The sequence below is a fragment of the Mauremys mutica genome, chromosome 25, assembly GCF_020497125.1.
Source record: "Mauremys mutica isolate MM-2020 ecotype Southern chromosome 25, ASM2049712v1, whole genome shotgun sequence".
Taxonomy (NCBI): Eukaryota; Metazoa; Chordata; order Testudines; family Geoemydidae; genus Mauremys; species Mauremys mutica.
Genome location: NC_059096.1, coordinates 1,862,064 through 1,888,239, shown reverse-complemented (window position 1 = coordinate 1,888,239; position 26,176 = coordinate 1,862,064). Strand labels below are relative to the sequence as shown.

The 26,176-nt window shown below is 53.0% G+C and overlaps 2 protein-coding genes across 11 annotated transcripts in view; both read right to left on the bottom strand.

The window, feature by feature from the left end:
* The window catches only part of ZNF385C (zinc finger protein 385C), a 181,023-nt gene that overhangs the window by 41,729 nt on the left and 113,118 nt on the right, over positions 1 to 26,176 (bottom strand). The window lies entirely within an intron of this gene.
* Positions 4,560 to 15,716, bottom strand: C25H17orf113 (chromosome 25 C17orf113 homolog). The gene is made up of 3 exons (XM_044999502.1): positions 15,499 to 15,716; positions 10,233 to 10,862; positions 4,560 to 7,454 (listed from the first exon to the last, which is right to left on the bottom strand). Exons 2-3 carry the CDS (start codon positions 10,749 to 10,751, stop codon positions 5,922 to 5,924), a joined length of 2,052 nt encoding a protein of 683 aa, XP_044855437.1. The 5' UTR covers positions 10,752 to 10,862; positions 15,499 to 15,716; the 3' UTR covers positions 4,560 to 5,921.

The window sequence follows — 26,176 nt, the reverse complement described above, 5'->3', positions numbered from 1 at the left end:
AATTTCCCCTTTTGGGCAGGTCACTCCGTAACCGCCCAGCGAGGGACCTTGCACCTTCCTCTCCCCAGCTGGTGCTGGCCACTGTCAGAGACAAGGACCATGGATCTGTTCTGCTATGGCCATTCCTATGTGCCCATCTTGCTTATCAAGTAAGAAGTGCCCCCGATCTGTGCCTGACCCTCTCTGCAGGAAAGCGCAAGGTCAACCTTTCCCCTAAGTTTTAGTTTATGTGAGGCCTCCTGTCTCCAATGCTTCTTGGACTAGAACTTTTAAAACTCTTCAGCTGAGAAAGGGGTGCCGGCTCGTTACCGTGGAGCGCAAAATTTATTGTTGCCATAAACCCCACCGTGCACTGCAGACGTGAAAACATTACGAGCGCAGTCCTGCCCTGCGTGCTCGCTGAGATACAGCGCATCACGCTGGCTGTATATTCCCTGGGCCGCGCCCTGGTAACTACAGGAGAGGCAGGAGCTGACAGCCGGCTTTAAATCACACAAAGATGCTGAGAGAGTTCAGAGACATATTCTGATATAACAAGACACATTTCTGTTCTACAGAGATCCCAGTGGCTTTAAATGAATCTCCAAAAATCACAAACATGCTGTTAACGGAGCCACACAATTAACTTGGGACGGCTGCTGTATTTGCATAAGAGCAGAACTATGACTGACAGCATGGAAGCTCATCAGAAGCTTAATGGTGGGGTCTGGAGGAGGTCTTGTCTTTGCAGCTTTGCTTGCAAAGTCAGGTGTTTCCAGAGAAAGGAGGTGGGTTCTGAACACTGCGTTCAGCTCTGTTCGCCCCATTTCAAAAAAGATCCATTGGGCTATTTGTCCAGCCTGTACGGCCACAGAGAAGTTCTGTGCCTGCTACAGAAACACAAGCCTTTCCCCTCACCCGAAAGAAACGTGTCTGAGCAGAACTGCAGTGACTAGGAAAATAACCCCCACCCCGTGTTCTTATCTAGCACTGCTCATCCACTGCTCTCCAAGCGCCTTACAGAGGAGAGCAGTAACTCTAGCCCCATTTTACAGCTGGGAAAAACAGAGGCACAAAGACATGAAATGCTTCCCCCAGGGTTCCCCAGCAGGCTAGCACGCGAGCTGGGAACAGAACCCCCATCTCTACCCACTGCCTCTTCATTATTACCGTGAAGGCAGCAAGAGAGGGGGCCGTTCCTCAAAGGCACAAGTGACAGTGAGGCATCTACATCTCATTGGCGAGATCCTGGCCCCAGTGACTCCCACTGACTTCAGCCGGGCCAGGATTTCACTTGTGTCTTTCATACTCCCCCTCCAGAGTCACTTCAGACCTGAAGACTCCACTCCAGCATTCCACGCCCGTTCAGAGACGCGCTTAAGCGCGGGCCTAATTGTTCTGCCGAATCAGGGCCTTCGTCAGATGCCGGCCGTTCTTTCTATGTATTTCAGATTCTTCACTGGCATCAGCCTGGCGGATCGGAAAATCTGAAATTCCAAGTTCGCAAGATTGTTGAATTTCAGAATAAAAAGCACGACACACTGGCCCTCCAGGCAAAAGTGACCTCTTTCTGGGAGAATGCACATATTCATTTCCTTCTCTTTATCGGAGCTATCCCTGAGCCAGTTCTAACTCCAGGGTAAAAATTACTGTTTGCTTCATCAGGCGTGCATTGATCGAATTAATTCCAAAGTCACCCAGGAGGGAAATCTGGGAAACAGTTTAAAAATAAACAAACAAAAAAATAAATAAATGGAAAGGAGAGAGAAAAAAAGGCAAAACCCAGCAAAAAATGGGTGAACGGCACATAATGAACTTTCTGGGGCGTGAAACGGTATTTCTGCATCGCATCCTCTGAGCTGGCGTGGCACAGCATCCGGCGGGATCGGTGCCCCCTGGGGAGGCCCCCGCGTCCCTCCCTTTTCCACACGATTGTAACACTAGGCCGGAAAGCAGCATCAGAGTGACTGGATTCGGGACTGGACTGCAAGGGCATCTGCCCATCTTTGTCCGTAACATTCAAAATGTTTTTCTCTCTTTTGTTGTTTTTAAAGAACGTTCACGTGGTAAGGAAAGATGCCAGTGAATTGTCTCTGCTAATCGGCGACTGCAGCTCAGCAAATGCAATGGCGTTGCTGCGCTGGTGAAACGTGGCGATTGCTAGCACGCTGCCCCTGACGTGTGGGGCCGAGAGCGTCGCTATTACCACAAGAAGTAACTTGTAACTAAGCTACAGAGAGCCGCGTGCTTTGGTGGGGACTAGTCTCTGAAAAGAACTCCCTGGGAAAACCCCTAGTAACAAGCACGTTTGGCCTCCAAGCAAGAACAACGGCCAACACTTACGTTTGTGCTTAACTTCAAGCTTGTGCTTCAGTGCTTGGCTGAATCAAGGACTTGGTTCTCGCTTCCCTTGGAGAGTGGCACCCTTAGTACAATAGACCTACCCAAGATCAAGGCCTCATTGTGCTGGGTGCGGTACAAACACGTGGGAGAGGGCTCACCCTCTAGCTATCCCGGGCAGACAAAGAGTGGGAGAAAGGCTGAATCTCAATATCCTTATCGCTATTTTGCAGAGGTGGGAACTGAGCCACAGAGAGTTAAGTGACTTGTCCAAGGTCACACAGCAAGTCTGTGGCAGAGCTAGGAACAGACTCCAGACTTCCTCCCCAGTCCCAGTGCAGCGTCTTCCACACAAGATTCTGTGTCTCCCCCCTTGAGTCTGTCAGGCTGATCCACAAGCCATATTACTCATGCTGCACAGAGCAGTGTGATCTAGTGGTTAGAGCCCACTGGTGTGAGCCAGGACTCTTGGGTTCTTCTACCTGCTCTGCCACTGACTTGCTGTGTTCTTGGGTAAGTCACGTCACCTCTCCGAGCCTCAGTTTCCCCCACTGCCCAGTGGGGATATTATTAGAGGCATTCAGATACTGTACAGTGGTGACAAGGGGGGTATAAATGCAGAGGGAGAAAAAGACCGACTGGGATGGCAACAGACCACCCTGATCCATCTGCAGATAACGTACCCTCAAAATGACATTTGTCATACCCGGTGCAGTGTGCATGACTAGAGAGCGAAGGAGCGGGAGTTACCCAGAACCGCTGTCGCTGTTTGGTGTAATCCAGGGATTGTGACTGTCCAATCAAGCCTATTTCTCAGGGTGGAAGCCGCTTGTTTCTGTACCCAGCGCTTAGAAGTCCAAGCAGATTGCAAGATGAATTGTCTCTCTCCTGTGTCACCGCGTGTCTGTAACCTGGAGCTGCACAGAAAGACCTGGGCTGATGATCCAGCTAGACAGCTTGCCTCACAGCTTCCACTCCGTGCCGCCCCGGCTTGGCCTCCGAAAGATGACAATAAAACCTGTAACAATGTTTCCCCTCCATCTAAGATAGGGAGGCGAGGGGACGACAATGGAGTGGAAAAACTGCCGGGGTTGGAAAAATGGGAGTGAGCACAGCTGTAAACATGGGAGTAATTGCCCACGCTTCGTCAGCTGCCAGACGTCGGCCGGCAGAACCTCACAACAGGCAAGTGAGGCAGAAAGGGAAACTGAGGCTCAAGCGGCTCTGTCTTAGGACAAGCAGCGAAGAGGCCTGTGGCACCTTATAGACTAACAGACGTATTGGAGCAGGAGCTTTCGTGGGTGAATCCCCACTTCGTCGGATGCACGTCGGATACGTGTCTTAGGCCAGTTGTTCTTGACCTTTTCCATCCTGAAATACCTCCCTCACCCCCTTCTCAGTCTCGCAGGATATTCTTATCAATAAACTAGGCAAATTCAACTCAGACGGGGCTACTCTAAGGTGGGTGCATAACTGGCTGGAGAACCGTACTCAGAGTAGTTATTAATGGCTCCCAATCCTGCTGGAAAGCTATAACGAGTGGGGCTCCGCAGGGGTCTGTTTTGGGACCGGATCTCTTCAATATCTTCATCGACGACTTAGATGTTGGCATAGAAAGGACGCTTATTACGTTTGCAGATGATACCAAACGGGGAGGGACTGCACCTGCTTTGGAGGACAGGGTCATCATTCAAAATGATCTGGACAAATTGGAGAAATGGTCTGAGGTAAACAGGATGAAGTTTAACAAAGACAAATGCAAAGTGCTGCACTACAGCCCCCGAGCTGCTGGAGGAGAAACACCCCACTGAAAACAAGCACAGGACGGTGATGGAGAGACGCTCACAGGGACAATTTCAGATCTGGACCCCCAGGAATGACCTCGGGGAAGCATCAGGCATCACCCACTAACACTGGGAACTCAGGCCTGATCCAAAGTCTACAGAAGTCAGTGGATAGACTCCCACTGTCTTCACGGGGCTCTCGATCCTTAGTGGGAAAACATGCACTGGTGCATGAAACGAGGACAATGTGACGGCTGCCGGGAAAGCACAAGAGGCTTGGTTCTGCCTGCTGGTAACAGGGACGGTGCTGCTCAGCATGGGAACCTGGAGACTTGGGGGGTTTCTGACCTCCTAGTACAGCTAATCTTGCCCAAACCCTTTGCTAGACGAGCACTGCTGCGCACAAGCATTAAAATGACATGATACTTTAGTCGAATGTTTTGACTTTATTGCAAATTAAAACCAGTAATAAGGGTCTTCTCCCCCTTCCCTCCCCCAAACTAAGAAAAACACCGCAAGTAAGATAAGATAAAAACAAACATAAGCCTGTGTAATTAACAAAGAGGACACATGCCATGCAACACAGACTCTATCCGGACATGGTGACAAAGGTTAAATGCTTGTGTACCGACCCCCTACGGATAGAGGAGCCGTCTTACCCTCGACTGTCCCGGGATCACTCACTCCAAGGTGAGGGAATGTTAAAAAAGAAAAAAGAAAAGAATCAATAGAAACAAAACTCAAGTTTGTCCATAAGGTAGATGTTACAGGCCATTTTCTTTGGTTGTAAGATTGCAGAAGGTTTAGACTGCAACAGAAAGGTTAGGGGCAATGTGCTGCTCTGAAAAGACCAGGAATTCACGGTTTATTACTTTGTTGGACCCCTGTATATAATTTATTCTGTCATTGCAAAAACAAAACAAAACAAAAGTCCTTTTCGATATCTTTGTATTTTAACACTAGGAAAGTTAAGATATATTTATTTAATATATATCTATATTTATATAAATTTATATATATACACAAACATATATACACAAGGATGCATTTAAAAGTTACTATTTCCTTGGTGATTACAATATCATTCTCCAAATTACTTGAATTTGGAAGGATCATGAGTTGATTCCAACACTAACAATATTTTGTGCTATGTGCAAGGAATTTTAACAAGACACTGCTAGGCATGATGAGATGTGTGACAGAGCTAGAAAGATATGCCGTCTCTTCAGTGTTCATTCTCTAGGCTCCAAAGAGAAAAAATTGGATATTTTTTTGCAGAACAGAACATCAAGAGAAAGCTGCCAGGAACGGTGTGTGTAAGCAACGTTATGTTCGAGCTCAAGATATGATTTTTTTTTTTGAAGGAAAGAAAGTGAATCTAAATACAATTTTAAATGTAATAGTGTGGCTAAAACCAACAGGAAAAATGGATATTAAACATTTCAGCCAATTCAATCAAATTTCTTTTGAGATAGCAGGACCGAAATGAATTTAAGAAAAAGCTCCCTTGTCCTGCTTCACAATAGGACTTGCTCGAAAACTCCCACCGCTGAACAGAACATTCTTGCAACATTTCACATTTAGCCCTAGATTCTGGAGCGTGTTTGTGGGGCTGGCTGATCAGAACTGATGGAAGAGATGAGAGTGGTAGAGCAAAGGGAAAATCATAATAATGAGAACAAAACAAAACTCAACCCTTAGATATTCTTGCTTAAATGTAAGGCCTCACACCCTATCAGCAGGGCAATGTTATCTTGGAGTCAAAAATATTTCGTATTTTCACAGTTGATCACCCCAAAAGGTGGCTTGGTTTTCATCTTATTGAACCTGTGCCATGATGAAATCGGATTCTCTCAGACTTTCGTAATACTCAATGGCTAATGCAAAGTCAAACTCATTAATGGTGGGCCCGTCTATGGCGATCTTCATGAAGTTGGACAGGCCGGAGTCCTTCGCGTAGCGCCACTGGCTGCGTTTCAGGAGTTCCCGGCCCCGGTTGATCTTCTCGTAGAGCACCGAGCCAAGAGGCAAGGCCAGAGCAATGGCAGCCAAGACAGCAAAGTCCGGGAAGAGCTCGTGCATTTCGGAATGGCTGTAAACCAGCTTGACGCACAGGTCCTTGAAGGATAACTGGCTGAGGCTGAACACTACCCGTTTGAAAAGGGGGAAATCGTTCAGCGCCCTTTCACTCACCACCACCCGGGAATAAGCCTGCAAGAGGAAGTTCAGTTCGGTGATGCCGTAGCTGCCGATATCATCCAAAGACTGGGGGTAGCACTTGGGGTTAAAGATGGCGGAGAAGGAGTTGACAGCCTCAAGCACGTGACTAGGGAACCGATCCAGCAAGTTGCCCCGCACACTCTCGAGGTAGGTTTCCTTCAAGTGCTCAAAGTTCTTCAGGTGCACCTTGGAGCAGCTGGCGAGCTCCACCCCTTTGTAGTAGAAACGGCTCTCGTCTTCCCGGTCCTCTCGGGGATGCTCATTCATCTCATTGAGGAACTCCTGGAAGTTCTGGCCGCTCGTGGTCTTCTGGGCCTGCAGGGTGGTGGCGGTGGCAGAGACGATGGGTTTCAGGATGGAGAGATCGAAATCCTCAATCTGGAAGAACCGACTCAGCTTCTGGAAGATGGGGAGGACATCCAGGAGGATCTTTGTGAAAGCCACAAACTGGAACTTCTTGAGCTCTTCGCAGAGGCCAAATGCCACAGGGGACCTCTCTGACTCGCTCTCCAGCAGAAGCACCAATGTAGGCCATGAGGAGTCAATTGCCTCCACAGCTGGGAAGATGGAAGTCCAGTGGATGGTCTTGGGTCCCTCCAGGTCTATCTCACATAGATCCAGGACACTCTGCAGCTCCTGGAGGCTGTTGCTCTCCCCTTTGAAGTTGGAGTACAGTCGGTAGACGGCATCCACCGTGGTCTCGTATTTCCGGACATACTCAATATTAACAACACTCTCAGCTGGCAGCAGGGAGCTCCTGTGGGACACGCAGTGCATTTCAGTGAGAAGAGGACAGATGGACTTCAGCTTGGTCCCCACCCCATTCAGCCTATCGGCCATCAGGGAAGAGCTGTCAGAGCTGAGCCACGTGATCTTCATGGTGGGAACGCCAAAAGAGTGCATCACCTCGACCGCTTTGTCCGCCACAGTGTAGGCCTCCCCAGCTGGCAGCTCAAAGCTGCCCAGGAATGTGATGGAGGTCTGCCCGTCGCACGGGGAGACGGTGGTTGTAAACATGACCAGGTTCCTGTGCTCCAGAACGTCAACCGTCTCGTCCACCACCAGCCCAACGAATGGCGAGGCTTTCATCTTGTGCCTGTCCTCGTTGTGAAGGACTTTGACGATCGCTGCCTGAGCCAGTTAACGAAGCAGCATCAGGGTGGGCAGGGGGGAAAAAGAAATTAAAATGAATTTTGAAGCATGCTTAAAAATATCCCTAAAAACTGCAAGGCGTCCTGATTCTGATCTCACTTAACCCGGCGTACAGCCCTGACTCAGGAAAGCACTTCGACACTGGCTTCACTGAGTCCCATCGACCTTCCATGAGACTTCGGGTCAAATTTTCAATTGTACCCAAATGACTTAGCCTAAATCCCATTTTCAAAAGTGACTTAGGAGTCAATGAAAATCAATGGTACTTGGGCACTTTTAAAAAAATGTTGCTCCAAGATCCCGATGTTTAAAGGGAGTTAGGTGCCTAAATTGCTTTAAAGTTGTGGCTTAAGTGATGACTTTCAATGAGACTTAGGCTCCTAAGCCTAAATCACTTTTGGAAATGGGACTTGGGTGCGTTCAGAACGGTACCTTTTGGTTCCTAGCTCACTTAGAAGTCAATGGAAGACAGTGAGACTTAGGCGCATTTGAAAATTTTACTCTGAAACACATGCTCAAAGAGAAGCACATGCTGAAACTCCCTCCCTGAAGAGATGAGCTTTCCTGAACTGGGGCCTACATCTGAAGTAACTCCACAGGACTCCCTCCGGATTTACACAGGGGTGACAGAGCAGAATCTTTTACATGGAAGCTACAGTGACAATCATCCAGGCAACCTTTATTTAAAAAAAATAAAAGCTACAGTATCCTTCTCTACGATCTCTTCAGGCCTTGTTCTCCTTTCACACCAGCGTCAGAGAGGTAAATCAGACCCAAGATCCACAGCAGTGATGTCGCACTAGGCAGGGTTATTCAGTCATCTCTAGACTGTGAGCGTGCCCAGAGGATTCAGCCACGCTGGGCTTGGTGCTGAACAAACATACAGGAAGTGAAGGCTCTGTCCCAATTGCTTTTCCTTTTTTTAAAAGAAGGGAATTTGCTACTTGTTTTGATAAAACGGTCTTTGGGAACTCAAGCTAACACGCGATTCAGGAGAGCACTTACGCAGATACTTTACTTTAGGCTTCTGCTTAAGTCCCATTGATTTCAATCAGCCCTAAGCACATACTTAACATTAAGCATCTGCTTAGGTGGGATCCCAAAGAGGAGTGCATTCCTGACTCTCCCCTCTCCCTCTTCACAGGGACTCCTGAATCTCATCCTCATTAGAGCATCATTAGCACACCTCAGACCTGCTTTTTTATTTTGTTGTAATTTCATCAATTACTCTCATGCTTTACAAACAAATCGCACACTGAAGAAGTCATCAAACTTCATGGTGTCTTTTTCTCCTCAATTCCATTTGGCCCTTTTCATTAAAATCCCACTGATTTGAATGCTGCAAGTACCATTAGAGGCTGAGGAATCTAATCAGTGGGTTAGTCTAGCTGCAGTAAAATAGGGTTCTTTATTGAGCTAAATGACTGGCAAACAGCCAAGATTCACTACAAATTAATTTGATTTTAACAGGCATGAAACATTTGTAAAATTAAGAAAATCCTCTCTGAACTCTTCGCCTTCAACTTGATCTTCCTGATCACCCAGGTTAGGGTAAAAAAAGGGCACCCCCCTCCCCCCAGTGCTCTGGTGCTAATTAATCTCTTGAGCTTTTCTCATTAAAATATTCATCATTAATTTGCTGTGAAATCTGGCATATTCAAACAGGGGGGGGGGGGGGAAAATGTTTCCGGTTTTAAAAAATGGATTCTTTGCACTTCCTTCTAAAGCCCATTGGCTCCCCATATACAGGGAAAGCCGGTGAGTGCCAGAAGGAATGCAAAACTCCCTGCTCAGTAACAACGGCCAGTCTTTGCTGGACTCTACCACTGTCTACTGGCGCCTAGGAACGCCCACCTTGCCTACTTAGCTGTCGACACGAACCAGACGTTGCATCTATTTTTAATACAGAGAAATTTGTCTTAAGCCTCCACACCAAGGGAGCCCCAAAGGAGGATCGCCAGCTGCAAGTGGTTTGATGGGAAGGTTTAGTGCGGACCAAGAGGTCACATGGCTTAATGGACTGAGCCAATGGGTGACCCCAAGCAACTCATAGGTTTTTGTCCCAGCTCTGCCACTATTCCCCAAGCGGGAACCCACCCGTTCGCGAGAGGCCTGCAAACAAGACCTAGGCACCAAATAAGCCCAGGCCTTTGCAGACCCTGAAAGCTAAGTGGCCTTGTGCAGTTGCAGTAACTTGCCTGTGCCTCAGTTTCCCAACTTGTAAAATGGGGCTATATTACTACTTAACCACTTCCCAGTGAGTTTGGTGAGGACTGATTAGGTGACGTCTGCACAGCACTGGGAGAACACAGAGCACAGTAAAAGTGCCAGGCATCAAGATTAAGGATTCATAAAGTTATATTGGAACCTATATGGTGGACACCTTCAAGTGGTTTTTTAAGACAGGAAGGTGGCTCTTAGACCCTGGTTCAGCAAAGCACTTGGGGACACGCCCAGTGGGACTGGAGCATGTGCTTATGGCTCCGATCCAGGAATCCTTTCAAAACGTAAGGACATGCTCCTGTCCCACCGATTAGGTAAAGCACATGCACAGAGCTTTGGCGTGCAGAGATGCTTTTCCCAAACTGGGTCCCAGGTGCTTTGCTGGAGATGGATGTCAGCCCTTTGCTGAACTGGGAGCATTAAGGTGCCTTTACTGGGGGGCATGTCGCCAGCGGGGGGGCAGCCCAAAGCCATTGTGATCAAACACAAGGACAGAAAACACACCCGAACAGTGCCCGGCTCTCTCACACACACCTGCATCTCTTTGACGCTGCGGGGGTGGTAACAGTCACTGAGCTCCGAGGTCAGCAACGCCTGGCAGAGATTGAACTTCTGGAACTCAAGCAGCGAGGAGCACTTCTCGTCCGGGATCTCTTCCTTAGCCATCCAGTACACGGTGGTGAGGATGGCTATCTTGGCGGGGTTCACTTCCACCTTGATCACGGAGCGCAGCTCTTGGTGGTTATGGACGCGAGCCTCGAACGCCAGCTGCTCTCTGTTAACCGCCAGCGCCTGGCGGTGCGCTCCAGAGGTGACGTGCCGCAGCAAGGCATGACGCTGGAAGTTATCCGTGCCCACGGTAAAGGCATTCTCCGCTTTGCCGTGTTTATTCTTCACCAGGGCCTGGCGACATTCTATGCAAAACATGAGTTTCCTTTCATAGTCAAACTCCAGCCAGGTAAATTCCTCCTTCCAGTGCTCATTGAAATAGCGCTTACACTTTTTATTGGAATTGGACGTTTCTCCAGCTGGCTTTTTCCCTGGAGGCACCATATTGCTGTGGCTGGGAAATCAAACCCTACGGATGAACTGAACTTTTCCTTGGAGGAGCAGCCTCTACATTTAATTTAGTAAGGAAGGTCTAGTACCACTTTCCTGGTTCGACTGGAGATGAAAGAGACAAGGGGAGAAGGATTAGGGCGCTGGCAAACCTCTGTCTTTGCTAATTACTTATTCTTGTCTTGTAACGCAGGGTTACGGCGGCGCTAAACGACCGCAGAGCGCGCCCACCTGAGCGTCAGCCGCCATTGGCCAGGCCGACAACTCAGCGAGATTCCTTTACACTTCTGGCCTCCTTGGCTGACAGACCCTCCCCTTCACCAGCCAAAGGGGTGATTGATATCCAAGCACGGAGCATGCTTTGCGCTGCAGCCCCAAGGGCGAGCTGCAGGCTGCCAGGGCTTCATCCGTACTAGCCTCCCCCGTCCCATCCGCTCCCTTGGTTGCTGCCACCCGCAGCTCAGGGTAACAATGGCAGAAGCGTGAGCACACGGAAAGGTTCCACCACTTGTCTAGACCCCTCTGAGCCAGGTTAGGGAACCCGGGGGTTACACTCCATGGGCCGGCCTAGATGGGCGCCCCCAGTGTTGCTACTGGCTGTGAAGCCTCACCCAGCAGCAGGACGTTCATGCAACGCCCCCCTCCCCCCAGGGCATGAGCTAATGCAGCCCAATGGCTGCTTCTCATTGCCATGAAAACGGGCCCTTGAACAAAACACGTCTGGAAGCCCAAACAATCCAGCGGCTCCTCCCTTCATCCCCTTCGCCTCAGCCCCCCCCTCGGCATTCTGCTGCCCTGATGGGCACCCGCTGCTTCAGCGCCTTCGCAGGCTTCCCACCCCACGCACGGCGGCGACCATCGGCTCGTTACAGCCGGCCACAGGTCTGGGCCACCGGCCTACGGTGTTATGTGCGAGCAAGTCAAGGGCAACTCCGAAGCCCTAGCAACCGCTTTTCGTTCCCACCTCTGTGGAGGGCCCAGCCGCGGCTGGGTTCTGTAGCGCTGGGATTTTACAAACCGCTCCAGAAAGGTACAAGGAAGTGCAAGTGCAAGACGGGAAGTCTCCTCTGCAATGGTCTAGTCTCATTTCCCACTGACACCCTCACAAGGGACGCCTTGTAGCTAGCGGTGATTCCGCAAAAGGCTGCGAGGGCAGGTTCTCCCACCCATGAATACCCCTCCCTGGGTGCAGACTTGACTTCATGACAAAGAGAAAGGAAGAAGCATGGGGAACTCCAGGGAAAAGGGCAGGGGGGAACGAAGGAGGGAAGGGAAAGGGAACTGACGTTTCCATCAAACCGGCAAGCCCTGCCTGCAACCCTGAGCCCACGGGAGAGGAGAGCAGTGGAGAGTCTCCAGCAGCAGAGGGCGAATCCCAAAGCTCCACTTCCTACTGGATGGAACGTAGCATCTGTGCCACAATGGTGCACGCTGGCCACCCCCGGCTATGGACTGGGCAGCCCCCTTTCCCCCCCCAGACCCTGCTCGCTGCCAGGCGGGTTTCAGTTTCTCCTTGGCTACTCCAGGAGACACTGGGCCAGGCACTGGAATTTCCTCTTGGACCTCTGAAATCCTGCACCAACACAGAACGAGCCGGTCGTTCTGTACATTTCTTCAGCCATTTCCTGTCTGAAACACAGAGGCCCCAACGTTTTCAGACTCGCCCGCGAATCGCCACGGCTCCTAGGGGCTCCTGGCACAGAAGCATTTCCTGACGGCAGCCAATTGTGCCAAGGCTCCGGCTACTCTAAATTCCCCCCCCCCCCCGGCCCGGTAATCACCCTGCTCATCAGATCTGTTCTTTGTAACATTCCACTGGTCTCTGCTCTCCAAGCAGGTGTCACCAGCTCAGCTCAGCCCAGCCCCGAGGAGGGGGAAGTACACGGCTGGAGCCGGAAAGCATCCCAACTGTCTGCAGAAATGAGTCCCTTGCAGGAGGGAGGCAGAGGGGCAGTAGGAACTGGACTGAACTGCAAGGAGATTGCTTGTCAGCGCCGCTCGGACCTCGGCTGGCCTGCATGGCGCAGTGGCAGGCTCTTGCGCTGCCAACGAAGAGAGCCAGGTTTGTGGGGCTGGAAGACTGCCCACGGCTGAGCATGCCAGAGGCGCGAGGCATCCTGCAGCACAGGCGAGCTGCGTCACCCAGCCGCACGGACACTCGGAACGGAGCTAGCTACAGCAGAACCTGCGCGGATGGGGAAGGGGCGAACAGAGGTGCGGGCAAGTGGGACAAGCACCAGACTGGAGCCAGGCGTTCCTGGGTTCCAATCTTGGCCATGTCACTTCCTCCCTGTTGTGACCTCACCTCACTTAGCAAACCTGCCTCAGTTTCCCCTACGTGCAGCATGATGAGAACAGTACTTCCCTGCCTCCCTTTGGGAGGATGTCTGTGAAGAGCCGTGCACCTGCTAAGCACTATCAGTCCACCTGTGCTACAGGTGAGACCCAGGTCTCGACACGTGGCCATTCCAGCCAGCCAAAAACATTCAGACCAAAGAAAACTTCCACACTTCTACTCCGGCAGGCAGAGGGACCTGAGCTGTCGCGTTCTGCCCCAGCTTTACCCACACCGGCCTCAAGGCCACCTGGGAGCCTGTGTGGATGTTCTGGGCAGGAGTCGGAGCAGAATTTGGGCCCTGCTATTTAATGGCCCCTCGTGCTAGGGAGAAAGTTCCTAACCCTTGGTGCTCCTCCTCCCTGTTCAAAACCCTCCCACCCAAGCACATGCCTCCTGCAACTGCCCACCCACCAACTGGACCAGGAACAATATTTACCTGCCTTGCGTCTAGACGCGTACGGCACATGGACTGTCCCCTCTAAGGGCCTGATCCCAAGCCCACGAAAGCCAGGGGTGTCTTTCCACGGACTTCACTGAGCTTTGGATCAGGTGCTAAAGCAGAGCAAAGGATCTGCCGGGCTGGAGCAGACACTAGAGTCCACCTAGTCCAACAGCCTGTCTCTGACCGCGGTCGGCATCAGATGCTCCCGGGGAAAGAAGGAGAAACCTGGTACTTGGCCCACCTGCCCAGAGGGGAGTTTCCTGCCCACCGCAGGGTATTCATGCCCTGAAGCATGACGGCTGGTATCCTTTGAAATCTACCGTAGCCAGCCTGTTATCTTCCGAGACCCAGGGTTCCTTGGGGAAGCTCCTGTCCCCTCCTCTGCCTGGTGCAGCCGCGAGCACACAGGAGAAACCGTCCCTAAAGCAGGAGGCTCTTTTGCAAATTTTGCAGCCTTCCTGCCCAGCTTAAGCCCAAGAGCCTCACCCTCAGCTCCCCTGGGAAGGAGAGAGAAATGGCTCCTCCTGGGAGGCTGTGACAGCCCTGCCTGGCTAAGAGTCAAAGCCAAAAGCGTCTTGCTAAATGTCTCCTCGGCCACTGCCAGTCAGACAGCGCCCGGGGAAGCTCCACCAGGTCCCCTGTCTCCAGCTTCCTGGAGGCCCCACCAAGGCTCTCCCAACCTGCCCCAGGTAACTCCTCTTCCCTGAGCGGGACCCAGCTTTTGCATGGGATGTAGGGAAGACCCAGGAGAGCGGGGGCTGGTCGCCCAGGAAGAGAGGGTCTGGGGTCCTAGATGACAGCCACAGCCACGCTCCCAGTCCCCACAACAGCCCACGCTCCCCCTAACCACCGCTTTCCCAACAGAGAGCATCGCTGCGCACCTGGCTAACCCTCGGGCCCTCATGGTAGGTCTCCGCCCCAAAGACCCTGATCAAACTCGCTGAGCTCCCAGAGCACTGGCCCCATCCACTCCCCCCGCCAGTCTGCCCTGGCCTCCTCCCCTGGGACGGTAGCAGGGGCCGTGGCTGGCTCTCTGAACTCCCAGGGGGTGTGGATGCATCAACCCGCTTCCATAGCCCCCTGGGGAGCACTCAGGTGTCAGCAGGGCTTCGGAGGAGGAACAGGTGACGTAAGAAGAATGGGAGAAGCTGAGCCCCCAAGACTGGAACCCCAGGTATCTCCCTGCCTGAGCTGCTACAGTCCGGAGGGTCCCTAGAATTCTGTGCTCCCGTAATACGCACAACACATAACAATCACGTGTCACGACAAACCCTTCCATTTTCTCTGCTCTCCCCCAAACTCCAAAACAAACTGACTCCACAGCCTCTCGCCCGCAGGTTGCTTTAAAAAAAATGACTATCCTAAAATAAAATGTCATAAAACTCTGTTCAGAACTGCCCCTCCCAAAGGCAAGGGTCAGCCAAAGGCTTTGCCTCTCCAATGCCCAGAGCCCGGGGCGTGCGGGGACCTGGGCTAAAACACGGGTAAAAAGGCACCCAACCCTTTCCTTTGTAAAGTGAAGGCGCCCGGAGCAGCGAGGGGTGGGCACGGTGCAGTGAGAAGCAGCGGAGCAGCTGTGGTGGGTGAAGTCCAGGTCTGCTGGGGGCTGCTCGCTCCCCGACTGCTGGGAACGAAGCAGATCATGCAAAGCCCCGGGTCCTTCTCAGAGGAGGCAGGTGTGTGTGTCTGGGGGGAAAGGACCCAAACTCCTTCCCGTCCCCTCCGGGGCGCCCCCCCTTTCACCTGGCTGCAGAGTTTGAGCTGATGTATTTTCAGACAATAAGCCTCCCCCCTGACAGCCAAGCCCCAAAGACACCAGCCAGAGCCCAGATTACAAACACACCCTCACATCCCCCCCATCCCCGGCTCCTGATCTCCGACCAGGTTTGGATAACGGCTTAGAGAAGAGCAACCCCCCCACCCAGCCCCCCCCCTGCATAGCCAGCCCCCCCCATACGTACCATTGAAAAGCTGCCATAGGATTTGGGATGGGGGGGGAGGGCGCTTGCAAACCTCCCAGATTTTTTTTTTTAAATAGAGAAAATCAGACTCAAAGCAGCCCCCCCCCTTGTAAACCAGACCTGCCCCCCCGCCCCAAGGCAGCCACTCCCCAGGGCGCGAGGGGCAGAACCTGCAGGCTGCTGCCCCAGGGAAGCGGGGCCAGGCTGGGTGCAGACAAAGCCCTGCAGCCCCTGCACACACTCACTGGGACATGGGAGCAGCCATCTTGCTCGGTGGACGCTCTCCCTGCTCAGATGCTCTCAGCTGCCAGCAGCTGCAGTGGCCACTAGTGGTGGCCAGGGATGGAGGGGGAAAGGGGGGGGTTTACTGGAGGGGCCTGTCTCTCCCCAGGTGATTTAATCCCCCCCAAGCCACAGGCCTGACTCCTTCCAAAAAAAACCCCTTGGTCCTTTCAGGCTGAGGCTGCGTCTGAGAAATCGCCCGCCCTGGGAGCTGCTATTTGGATTAATGATGTGCAGTGTGAGAGCATCCGGCCAGCCCCGGCTGAGACGGTCGGTGCCAGGTGCTGTACACGGGCCCGAGGAGTTTACAAGACAGGCAAAGGGAGGGTCCCCAGTCTGACAGGCGGTCCGCTCCTATGTCAAGCAGTCATGAACAAAGCGGCTCCCCCGTGGTGCCTATCTGTGCAACGAGCTCTTTGGAGAAACCCAGCTCCGAGTTCCCGGCCACGGCCCTACAGGGAGCCTGCAGCAGAGGTAGGAATCGAACCCCGGGCTCCTCTGCTTTACAGAACTACCCATCTCTGCAGCATCTATACAGCTTCCAAACCAGCCTCCTGCCCCCTTCCCCAGCCTAAAACAAATCACACCCAAAGGAAACGGCTTTTAACCTTAACGCAGGCAGGTCTCACTCCCCCCGATTTTTGTATGAGGCTGGTGCTACAGTGCTGGATGCAGCAGAATAACCTCAGCAGAAGGAAGCAATCCAAAGGGTTCCACTGTAAATTTCAAAGGATGGAGGTTTATTTAAAAAAACCAAACACCCAACAAAACAAAACCGAACAAGACCAGACCATACATCCTCCTGCAGCGTTTGCAATCCAAACATGGCATCCTTGTTGGCGACCCGAACCCAAAAGGGAAACATGGAACATGGAAAGTGGAACAAGCCAGCCTGGAGCAGACCCCAAATCCCTTCGGTCCAGTATCCTGGCTCTAACTGAGGCCAGCACCAGCTGATGCCAGATAACAGAAACGGATCAGCCTATGTTTGAAACTAGCCTATTTCCCCCCCAACTATTATAGAAACTGACTCACAAGTCCAAGTGACACAGACTAGTCTGTTTTTGTTGTACAAACAACGATGGGTCAAAAGGAAGTTTTAATGTTGTAAAGGTCTGTCTGTTGGTGAGAAAAAAACTAGCAAGCACAATTTTGAAACGACACTGCCCCTTGAGACCTGAAGAAGAGCTCTGTGCAAGCTCGAAAGCTTGTCTCTCTCACCAACAGAAGCTGGTGCAAAGAAGATATTACCTCTCCCACCTTGACTGCCCCTTTAAACAATGAAGTCACTCCTCTGGCTCTCTAATACCATAACAGATCACGCTGTATCATGGGCAGATCTGCCACATCTCTCTTGCTGGAGACTCGAGCAATAGTTCAAGTGTCTCCCCTCTTGGGATGAAGAATTCTGCAATGTAATTTCAGGAGACATCAAAAATCTCCAATCACATTGGAGGCAACACAAAACAGGGGCTTACCATGGAAACCGTTACGCAACCTTAACTACAGGCATTGCTGCTGCCAGCACTGCCTATAATATGTAAACCTCACTCATTCATGTTTCTCCCAGCTTCACAGCTCGGAAGGAGGGAGTTTTAGGCTTGGCTCACAGACAGTTTTTGTCCCGCTACAGCTATGTGGGGTTGGGGAGGTGGTTTGTTACCAAAATAGTTAGAGCTGGTATGACCCTGGTGCGGATGCAGTTATAGCAGCCTAAAAGAGCCTTTTACCAGAAGAACAAGGAGTCTGATGAGTTTATTCTCCTTCCCATTTAGGTTTAGCTATACTGGTCTAAAGCACCTACCTAGGCTGTAAGTTCCTTGTAGGGCGACCCGGCAGCAAGTGTGAAAAATCAGGACGTGCGTGGGTGGGGGGTAATAGGAGCCTATATAAGAAAAAGACCCAAAAATCGGGATTGTCACTATAAAATTGGGACATCTGGTCACCCCAGCTCTTTGGGGCAAGGACTAGGGGGTTTGGGGCAGGGCAGGGGGTGTATGACTCTGCACCAGGGGTCCTGGTCCGTTACTGGGGCTGTTCGGCGCTGCTGTGATACACATGGTAAGTAAATAATAATCATAACATATGGCTCCAGCTGTGTCTGCACTAAGGCGCTAGACCAGCGTGCCTACACCTGGGCCGGTAAAACGTGACGACTTCCATGTTGCTTAGATGCTGCCAACAGGCATATACTTGACTCTGCCAGACCAGGGGTCCCACTGAAGCCCCCCAGGATGACTCACCAGTGTAGAGACAGGCACATGCCCACCTGTTTGCAAGATCAGAGCCTGATGCTGAAACTAAAGCATCACAGTTGGCTACCACAGAGGACCGGGTTCACAACGGCGCCAATGGGAAGGGGCCCATTACAGACCTGTCTAACCCATCCACACAGGTGGGTCTGGCCCCTCGCCCGGGGCAGTCCAGTGCCCAGGCCTTGCTGTGTGAGTGGCTGCCGGGCTCCACCATACGGGCTGGGCAAGGCTGCTGGCCACGGGGCCAGTGGGTGCAGCTGGGCCAGGCAGGCTCTCGGGGGTCGCGTCCCAGAGGTCTGTCCCGCTCCCCAGTGCGGGTCCAGCTCCCACCAGTCTCTGCTGCCCACCACCTGCGGGGCCCTGCTCGCTTCCCCGGGGCTGAGCCGCCTGAGATAGGTGCAGATGCCAGGCCGGTCTTGGCCAGTGGAGGGGGCAGCGCGGGGGGCTCAGGCAGGCCCCACCAGACACGTGGTCCTGAGGGAGCCTGGCCCAGGCTGGCCCCACGTCTGCTCTGGCCTGGCTGATCACACTGCTCCAGAGGGGCCAGCCCTGGTCACGCTGCCGGCTTAGCCCGGCAGACATGGTGAGAGTGCGGCCAAATGCAGGGCATGGGGGAGTGGGTCTTGGGGTGGGGTGGGGAGGGGGAGCTGAGCAGCAGGGGAGGTTTGTGTGTGTTGGGGCCCTGGGCAGTGGGGGTCTGTGTGGGGTACTGTGCAGTTGTGGGGGGCTGTGGGGGGCGCTGGGCAGTGGGGGGGGTCTGTGTGGGGTACTGTGCAGTTGTGGGGGGCTGTGGGGGGGTGCTGTGCAGTGGGGGGACTGTGTGGGGTACTATGCAGTTGTGGGGGGCTGTGGGGGGCGCTGGGCAGTGGGGGGTCTGTGTGGGGTACTGTGCAGTTGTGGGGGGCTGTGGGGGGCGCTGGGCAGTGGGGGGGCTGTGTGGGGTACTGTGCAGTTGTGGTGGAGCTGTGGGGGGGTGCTGGGCAGTGGGGGGGGTCTGTGTGGGGTACTGTGCAGTTGTGGGGGACTGTGGGGGGCGCTGGGCAGTGGGGGGGCTGTGTGGGGTACTGTGAAGTTGTGGTGGAGTTGTGGGGGGGACTGGGCAGTGGGGGTCTGTGTGGGGTACTGTGCAGTTGTGGGGGGGGGGCGCTGGGCAGTGGGGGCGCTGTGTGGGGTACTGTGCAGTTGTGGGGGTCTGTGGGGGGTGCTGGGCAGTGGGGGGGTCTGTGTGGGGTACTGTGCAGTTGTGGTGGGGCTGTGGGGGGCGCTGGGCAGTGGGGGGTCTGTGTGGGGTACTGTGCAGTTGTGGTGGGGCTGTGGGGGGGCGCTGGGCAGTGGGGGGTCTGTGTGGGGTACTGTGCAGTTGTGGTGGGGCTGTGGGGGGGTGCTGGGCAGTGGGGGGTCTGTGTGGGGTACTGTGCAGTTGTGGGAGGCTGTGGGGGGGCTGGGCAGTGGGGGTCTGTGTGGGGTACTGTGCAGTTGTGGGGGGGCTGTGGGGGGCGCTGGGCAGTGGGGGGGCTGTGTAGGGTACTGTGCAGTTGTGGGGGTCTGTGGGGGGGTGCTGGGCAGTTGTGGTGGGGCTGTGGGGGGGCGCTGGGCAGTTTGTGGGGGGCGCTGGGTATAGGGGTCTGTGGGGGGTGGTGGTGTGCAGGCGCTGGGCAGTTGTGGTGAGCGGTCTGTGTGGGGGTCTCTGGGCGGGAGGGCACTGGACATAGGGGTTGGGGGGGGGGTGGCACGGGCCTGCCCCCGAGGGCAAAGACCCGGAACATTCTCCTCCCCTCACTGATGCCTGGATGGTTGAAGGGGAACCAGCTCGCGTTCTAGGGCTCCTGACTGCTCTGGAACGTTAACAGCCGGAGGGACCCCCCCCCCGGCTTATCCTTCAGGAGAGGAGCCTGCATGTACCTGTTTTTCCCGCCCCGCTGCCCGGCCCCATCTGGGTCCAGCCCCGGTGCAGTGCTGAGAAGTGGCTCTTGCCTCCTGCGTCACCTGAGCCAGAATTAGATGAAGGGAGGTGGGGAAGTGACTTGGGTGGAATGTGCCTGGATTAGGAGCCGTATTGTATCTGGCTGAAGCTGGCCCTTGGAATGGGGTGGGGAAGGCTGCCAGCCTGGAGAGCGAATTCCTCTCTCTCAGGGTTCATTAGAGATCTGAGCCAGGCTGGCAGGAGACGCCTTGTCCCAGACCGTTCTCACCCGGTTACCTTAGCTCCCACCTAGTGCTAACGGGCGCTGAGCTGAAACCGGAGACGGGCACTCGGAAAATGAAAATGTACAAGATTTAATTTTGTGCTAAGGCACGTGAGACAGAGGACTTGGACTTTTGAATCAATTGCGCTGCCCGAAGCACTCTCCTTCTCCGGTCTCACACAAGCCCAGATTAGAACTTGAAAGGTCATTTGGCTCCAGGGCTAGTGAACAGAAATGTCCAGAGGACCCTGCCGGCTGGGAAACAGGCATCCAGAAGCGCAAAAGGCTGACCCAGTTTCCATCAGACAGCAGGAAAGATTCATCTCCCCTCTCCCTGTCCTTGCACGGAACCTCCTGCCACTAGGACCCACTGCCAGGGATGGAGGAGCCTGGTCCAGCCAGGAAGTGAGAACCTGGGATCTGGAAAACGGTATTCAGCTGCATTCAGTCCTGCAGGCTACCATGCATTCCCTTGGCGGCTGGGAGGGAAGTGGTAGTGAACAGGGTACCAGATCTTAGGGGAGACCCTACTGAAGACACGCAGAATGGGGGGACAAACAGCACCTAGCAATTGCCATAGGGTCCATCTCGGCCCAGCGCTACTTCAGAGGAAGGTGCAAGAAACCCTGCTGTTACCAGGTAACTTGCTCCCAGGGGAAGTTTCTTCTTGGCCATCAATAGAGAGATACGGGCTTGTGCCCCGAAGCAGGAGAACTTCTATCCCCTCTGTCATAAACAGATAGTTAAGGGTTAAGGTCTCTTTTACCTGTAAAGGGTTAACAAGCTCAGTAACCTGACGAACACCTGACCAGAGGACCAATCAAGGGACAAGATAATTTCAAATCTATGTGGAGGGAAGTCTTTGTCTGTGTTCTTTGTTGGGTCTTTGTTCTCTCTTTGGATCTAAGAGAGGCCAGACATATCTCCAAGTTTTCCTGAAGTATTTCCTACTATCCAGTGTAGACATGAGTGTCGCCTTAAGCTGGGTAAAGGCTTTCTGACACTCATCAGTCCACTTAACTGCATTTGGTAAATAATCTTCCTCTTTGACCAGATCTGCTTTAAGAAGAGTGATGTTAGAAGCCATAATTTGCCCTAAACAGCTTTTACCATTGACTTTTACAGGTAAAAGAGACCTTAACCCTTAACTATCTGTTTATGACACCCTCCAAAACCCTGGCACAACTCTGGAGCTTTCTGGTTACCCAGCAACACCTGCCCCCCATCCCAACCCCTCAGCAAGACTCACACAATCCAGAATGACCCCAGCAGCAACACCCCAAACCACTGACATCCGACTGACCCACCAAGGGGTGCACGTGCTTGAGCTGAATTTCGATGCAATCTTATTGCTGCAACCTCTCCGCCCTCCTTCCCATGCCCCTTCTTGTCACGTTCCATCTCCTATCTCACTGCGAGCTCTTTGGGACAGGGACCTCGGTCTCTCTGTTCTGTAACGTGCCTGGCACATTTCTGGGCACTCGCCATGTAATAAACCATTCTAACAACAGAGGGGCTGCATCTCTCCTTGGGACGGCAGCAGGAGTCTCAGAAGTGCACCTGCAATTTAAACTCGTTCCAAGCACTCGGAGAGCACGACAGCTAAAAGGGAAGCCCTGAGATTAGCTGGTGACTTGGCCGTGGGAGATTTGTGTGTCTAGCTAGGCCTCCAGCTGCTCCCTGTTATCATCACCCACTGGGTTTCAGCCCCGCCACATGCTCTACGGAGCAGGAACCTGAGTTGCTCCGAGAGGTTCCCAGTCAGCCCTCACCAGGACAGCAAGGGCATTTTGGGCACAAGAGTCAAGTTAAGATCCAGCACAATAAACACGGTTCACTACGGCCTCCCCTTCCCTGTACGATCAGGAACCCCACTGCTGCTCTGCGGCCCGGCCCCGGAAGATCCTGATTTAAGGCTCAACGCTGGAAGGTCCTGAACACTTCCGAGAGGTGCTGAGCAACCCGATTTCCAAAGGCTCAGCACCCATCTCTGGGGCAGACTTTCAGCGGACACGGTAGGGGGCTGGGCTCTTTTGAAAACCTGTCCACTTACCTTGGCAGTTAAAGGGGCACTGGGTGCTTTGGAAGAGCTAAAGAAATTACCTGGCCCCTGTACCTATGGTAACTGTATAACCTGGGATGTATTTATCCACCCAGCACCCCGGTAAGGTAGGGAAGTACCATACCCATTTTACAGCTGGGGAACTGAGGCACAGAGAAACCAAGTGACTGCCCCAAGGTCACCCAGGGAGTCTGTGGCATGCCCAGTCCAGTGCCTTATCCACAGGACGTCCCTCCCTGCTGCTGGTTGGAAAGGAGAGAGGGGAAGCAAAGAGGCAGGCGGGGACAAGCAGGAGCCATCTTTTCATAGGACGGACTTGCCACGTACGAATCGCTTCAAGCTGGCAGGGTTTCTAAACAGCTCTTGGCCAAAGCATCCTTTTACCCTAATTGGACGATGTTTGGACGTTGGATAGTTTGCAGAATAAACGTCTCCTCCCCAAGCTCTGATGATAGGCAGTTTTAATAACAAATCCTGTGTTTTTCCATACGGGAAAAGTTCCCTTTCCCCAGGAATTCCCAGCCTTTCACAATTCAGGGGAGGGCCACAGACACACACGCGCACATGGCACTGCCATCCTCTCAGCCTGCACAGCCCCTCTTCCTCCCCTCCTGCTCCCTCCGTGCGATGCGGTTTAGAGGAGCTGGCTCTTTGGTAAGTCGCTCCCACCACCCAGAAATACCTGCTGCCCAACATGCTCTGTAGCTGCCTGCAGGCAGGACCTGAGCCGAGCCGCTGTCCACGTTGCACAGAGGGATTCTTCCCAATTCAGAATGAGAAGGACCTGAATCTCGCGGAACAATGTTCTCAGAAACGGCACAGAGACAATGACCGGCGGTTACACCACCCGTCCCCGTCCTGGGACACAGTTATGAAAAACAAAGAAATGAACCTAAGGAGAGACGGAAACACCAGCAGGATGGGAGGAGAGCGGAGGGGGCTGGGGATCAATGTCAGACAGTCACAGGGTTTGGGAAAATTGTATTTAGAGCCAAGTTTTAATAGAGTTCATGGCCAGGTTTACAAGGCTCAGCTCCTGCTCGGGTAACCAAAGAAGGGCCAGATTCTCGGCAGCAGGGCAGCTTGCAAATGTTGACAAACCAAACACTCTCATGGCATGCGGCTGCAGAAGCACCTCAAATTCTTTCTAAAGGGACCTACACACACACACACACACACACACACACACACACGCTTCGATATAGTCACTGCTTTGTCCTCCCCCAGGGACATGCCTTGAAAACTCCAACAGGCAGGCGCCTTTTCTGTATCCGAGTGAATGTATCAGCCTCAGGATATGATGGAGCTGCCAATGGCAGAGTCAGCCGGAGTTATGAGCCGTATCTTCCACTTGTGCACCATGCCTTTAACCCCTCCCCCCAAAGAGAATAATTCGTGATCGTTTTGATGTGGAGGAGTGGGTGGAACCTGGGTGGGAGATGGCAGGACTAGTGGGTAGCGTGGCAGTCGTCAGAACTCCCGGGTTCCACTCCCAGCTCTACAAAGGGAGCATCGCTAGAGCAGGAAAACGAAAATCTGAATCCCGAGGTTCTGATTCTCCCCATCCTGAAGACGGGGATGAAACAAGATAACAGGCTCCATGTATGAACTTAGCACAGGCAGCTGGCAGGCGAGAGAGGCCTGCAGGTGGTGGGAATCTGCAAGAGCTGCCTGGGGTTTGTCTCAGGTTAAACCAGGGAGCCAGGATTCCTGGGTTCTATTCCTGCCACGGACTCCCCCAGCCATTGGACTCAGTCAGGTCACTATGTGGTATTAGAGCTCACGCCACTTCACTGGCAAATGGTAACACATTCACGTACATTTCCAGCATTTTACTAGATTCTGCTCTCGACCAGAATTGGGACAGTGCTGGCTTAGATGGGGCCAGGCGATGCTTAACCTAATGGTTACATTTCAGAACATACAGAATACCAGCGAGCAGTTGGCACCTTGCGTGTGGCAGAATCAATCACCCTAGACGGTATCTTATGGTGGAGATAGGAAGATGCCATCTCCAGCACATAGATTTACTGTGAAACAAATGCAAGGGGTGAAATTCTGGTCCTGCTGAAGTCAATGGGAGTTTAGCCATTGATTCCAAATGGGGCCAGATTGTCACCCAGGGTTGCTAGCTCTCAGAAGTCTCACAATATCTGGTCTCTCTCTAAAAGCCCCAGCTCCTGGAGTCATGTTATTTTATGACAAATTTCCTGCCCTGAAAATTTTTTTTTCCCTCTCCTGAATTGGGACAAAAAGTCCAAAACTCAACATTTTTCACAAACCAAAAACCTGAATTTTTTTGGGGGTCTTACGTCAATCACAACATTTTGTTTCAATAAATCTGAACTGTTTCGTTTGGATTTCAACCTTCTTATTTAAAAAAATTAAAACAGAACATGGCAAATGTCTATACAGAAAGACAAAACAACAGTTGACACTGACACGTTCCCGTGGGAAGCCTCGGCTGTGACAAAAGGGTATTTTCCGATGAAAAACAGTTGTCAGAAAACTCCCAACCAGTTCTAGTTTTTAGCTCTTGTGGTTGCAGAGAAACACGCCCCCACCCCCCTCAATATGATCCAAGTGTGACCTAAAGGTTCAAAAGGAAGAACCCCAAACAGGTGACTATTTTTTTTACAAAATCTCCTGGCTTTTGAAGACTCGGCGGCGGCGTTAGTGGCAGTCAGGTCTCCCTTTATTTCCGGAATGAGTTAAACCCTCTCTCTTTTTCTTTGCTGTCACCCTTCTTCCCTTTCTGGGTGGGAGGCGCCCTGCGATCACCGTAACCCGCCGTGACACGGGCGGCAAGCACTCCAGCATGCCCCTCCTCAGCAGGCATTACACGCTCCAGTCCCCAGCTGGAACGTCAGCAGGGACATTTGCTCGCATCCTCTGCTCCCGCTCGCAGCCCAATCAGAATTCTTGATTCCCCGACACCCCAGCATGACAGAGTCTCCCCCCACCCCCCGAACCACAGCAAGAAGCTGTCTGTCCCCTAGCCCCACGCGAGGATCACACCCCGGGGGAAGGTCTGCTGTGCAGAGCGGTGTTCGTCTCGCCCCAAACCCATGTGCTGTCCCCACTCATTTCCCTTGCAGGGCTTTTTCCAAAGGGCAGAGCCAGTGACCCAGGGTTGCGGGAGGGGCCTCCTGGCTCTCTTCTGTCAAGCTGATGCAAAGAGCGCTCAGCCTCAAAGGCAGGCTGCTTTGACACGGATTCTCTGCTTCCTCTGCCCTGGCCAAGAGGCCCAGGTCCAGCTTCACCGGGGAGCAGGAGAGAGGAGCTGGCAGGCCCCTGGTGGATTGAATGACGCGCTCTGCCTGTCTATTTTATCTGCCAGCCGGTTGTTTTGGGTCAGGGTCTCTGATGGTCTGTACTCAGCCACCTCCGTGAACAGACTAAACAAACACGGGGGCATGAGAAAGGCGGCTCCCACCCCCCTCTAAGCCCGCAGGGTTCCTACAGACTAGGGGTACAGCTGGCATGACGGGGTCCTGGTTCACGACTGGGGCTCCTGGGCGCTATGGGAATAATAATAATGATAAATGCCTCGTTACCAGCCGGGCTTCCACCTCTGTTCCACTGCGGGGTGACAAAGCGTCAGAAAATCCCACGTGCTGATGAGCCAAGTTTATTGGGTAAATAACTGGAGTGGGACCCTGGGGTGTATTTAGAGGGGTGGGGATACTAAGGGAGATTGGGACTTTCGGTTCCCCCCGTCCTGCAACATAAGAATGGGACACTCAACAAAATGAAAAGGTGAGAGATGAACCAACCTCCCAAGCTCTTTCGGAGCATCGCAGTCGCAGTGCATGTGATTAACCGGCTCTGCCCAAAGCCTGTGCAGGCAACAGGATGAGAAATGTCCCGTTGAGAGTCAGATCTCCCAAGCT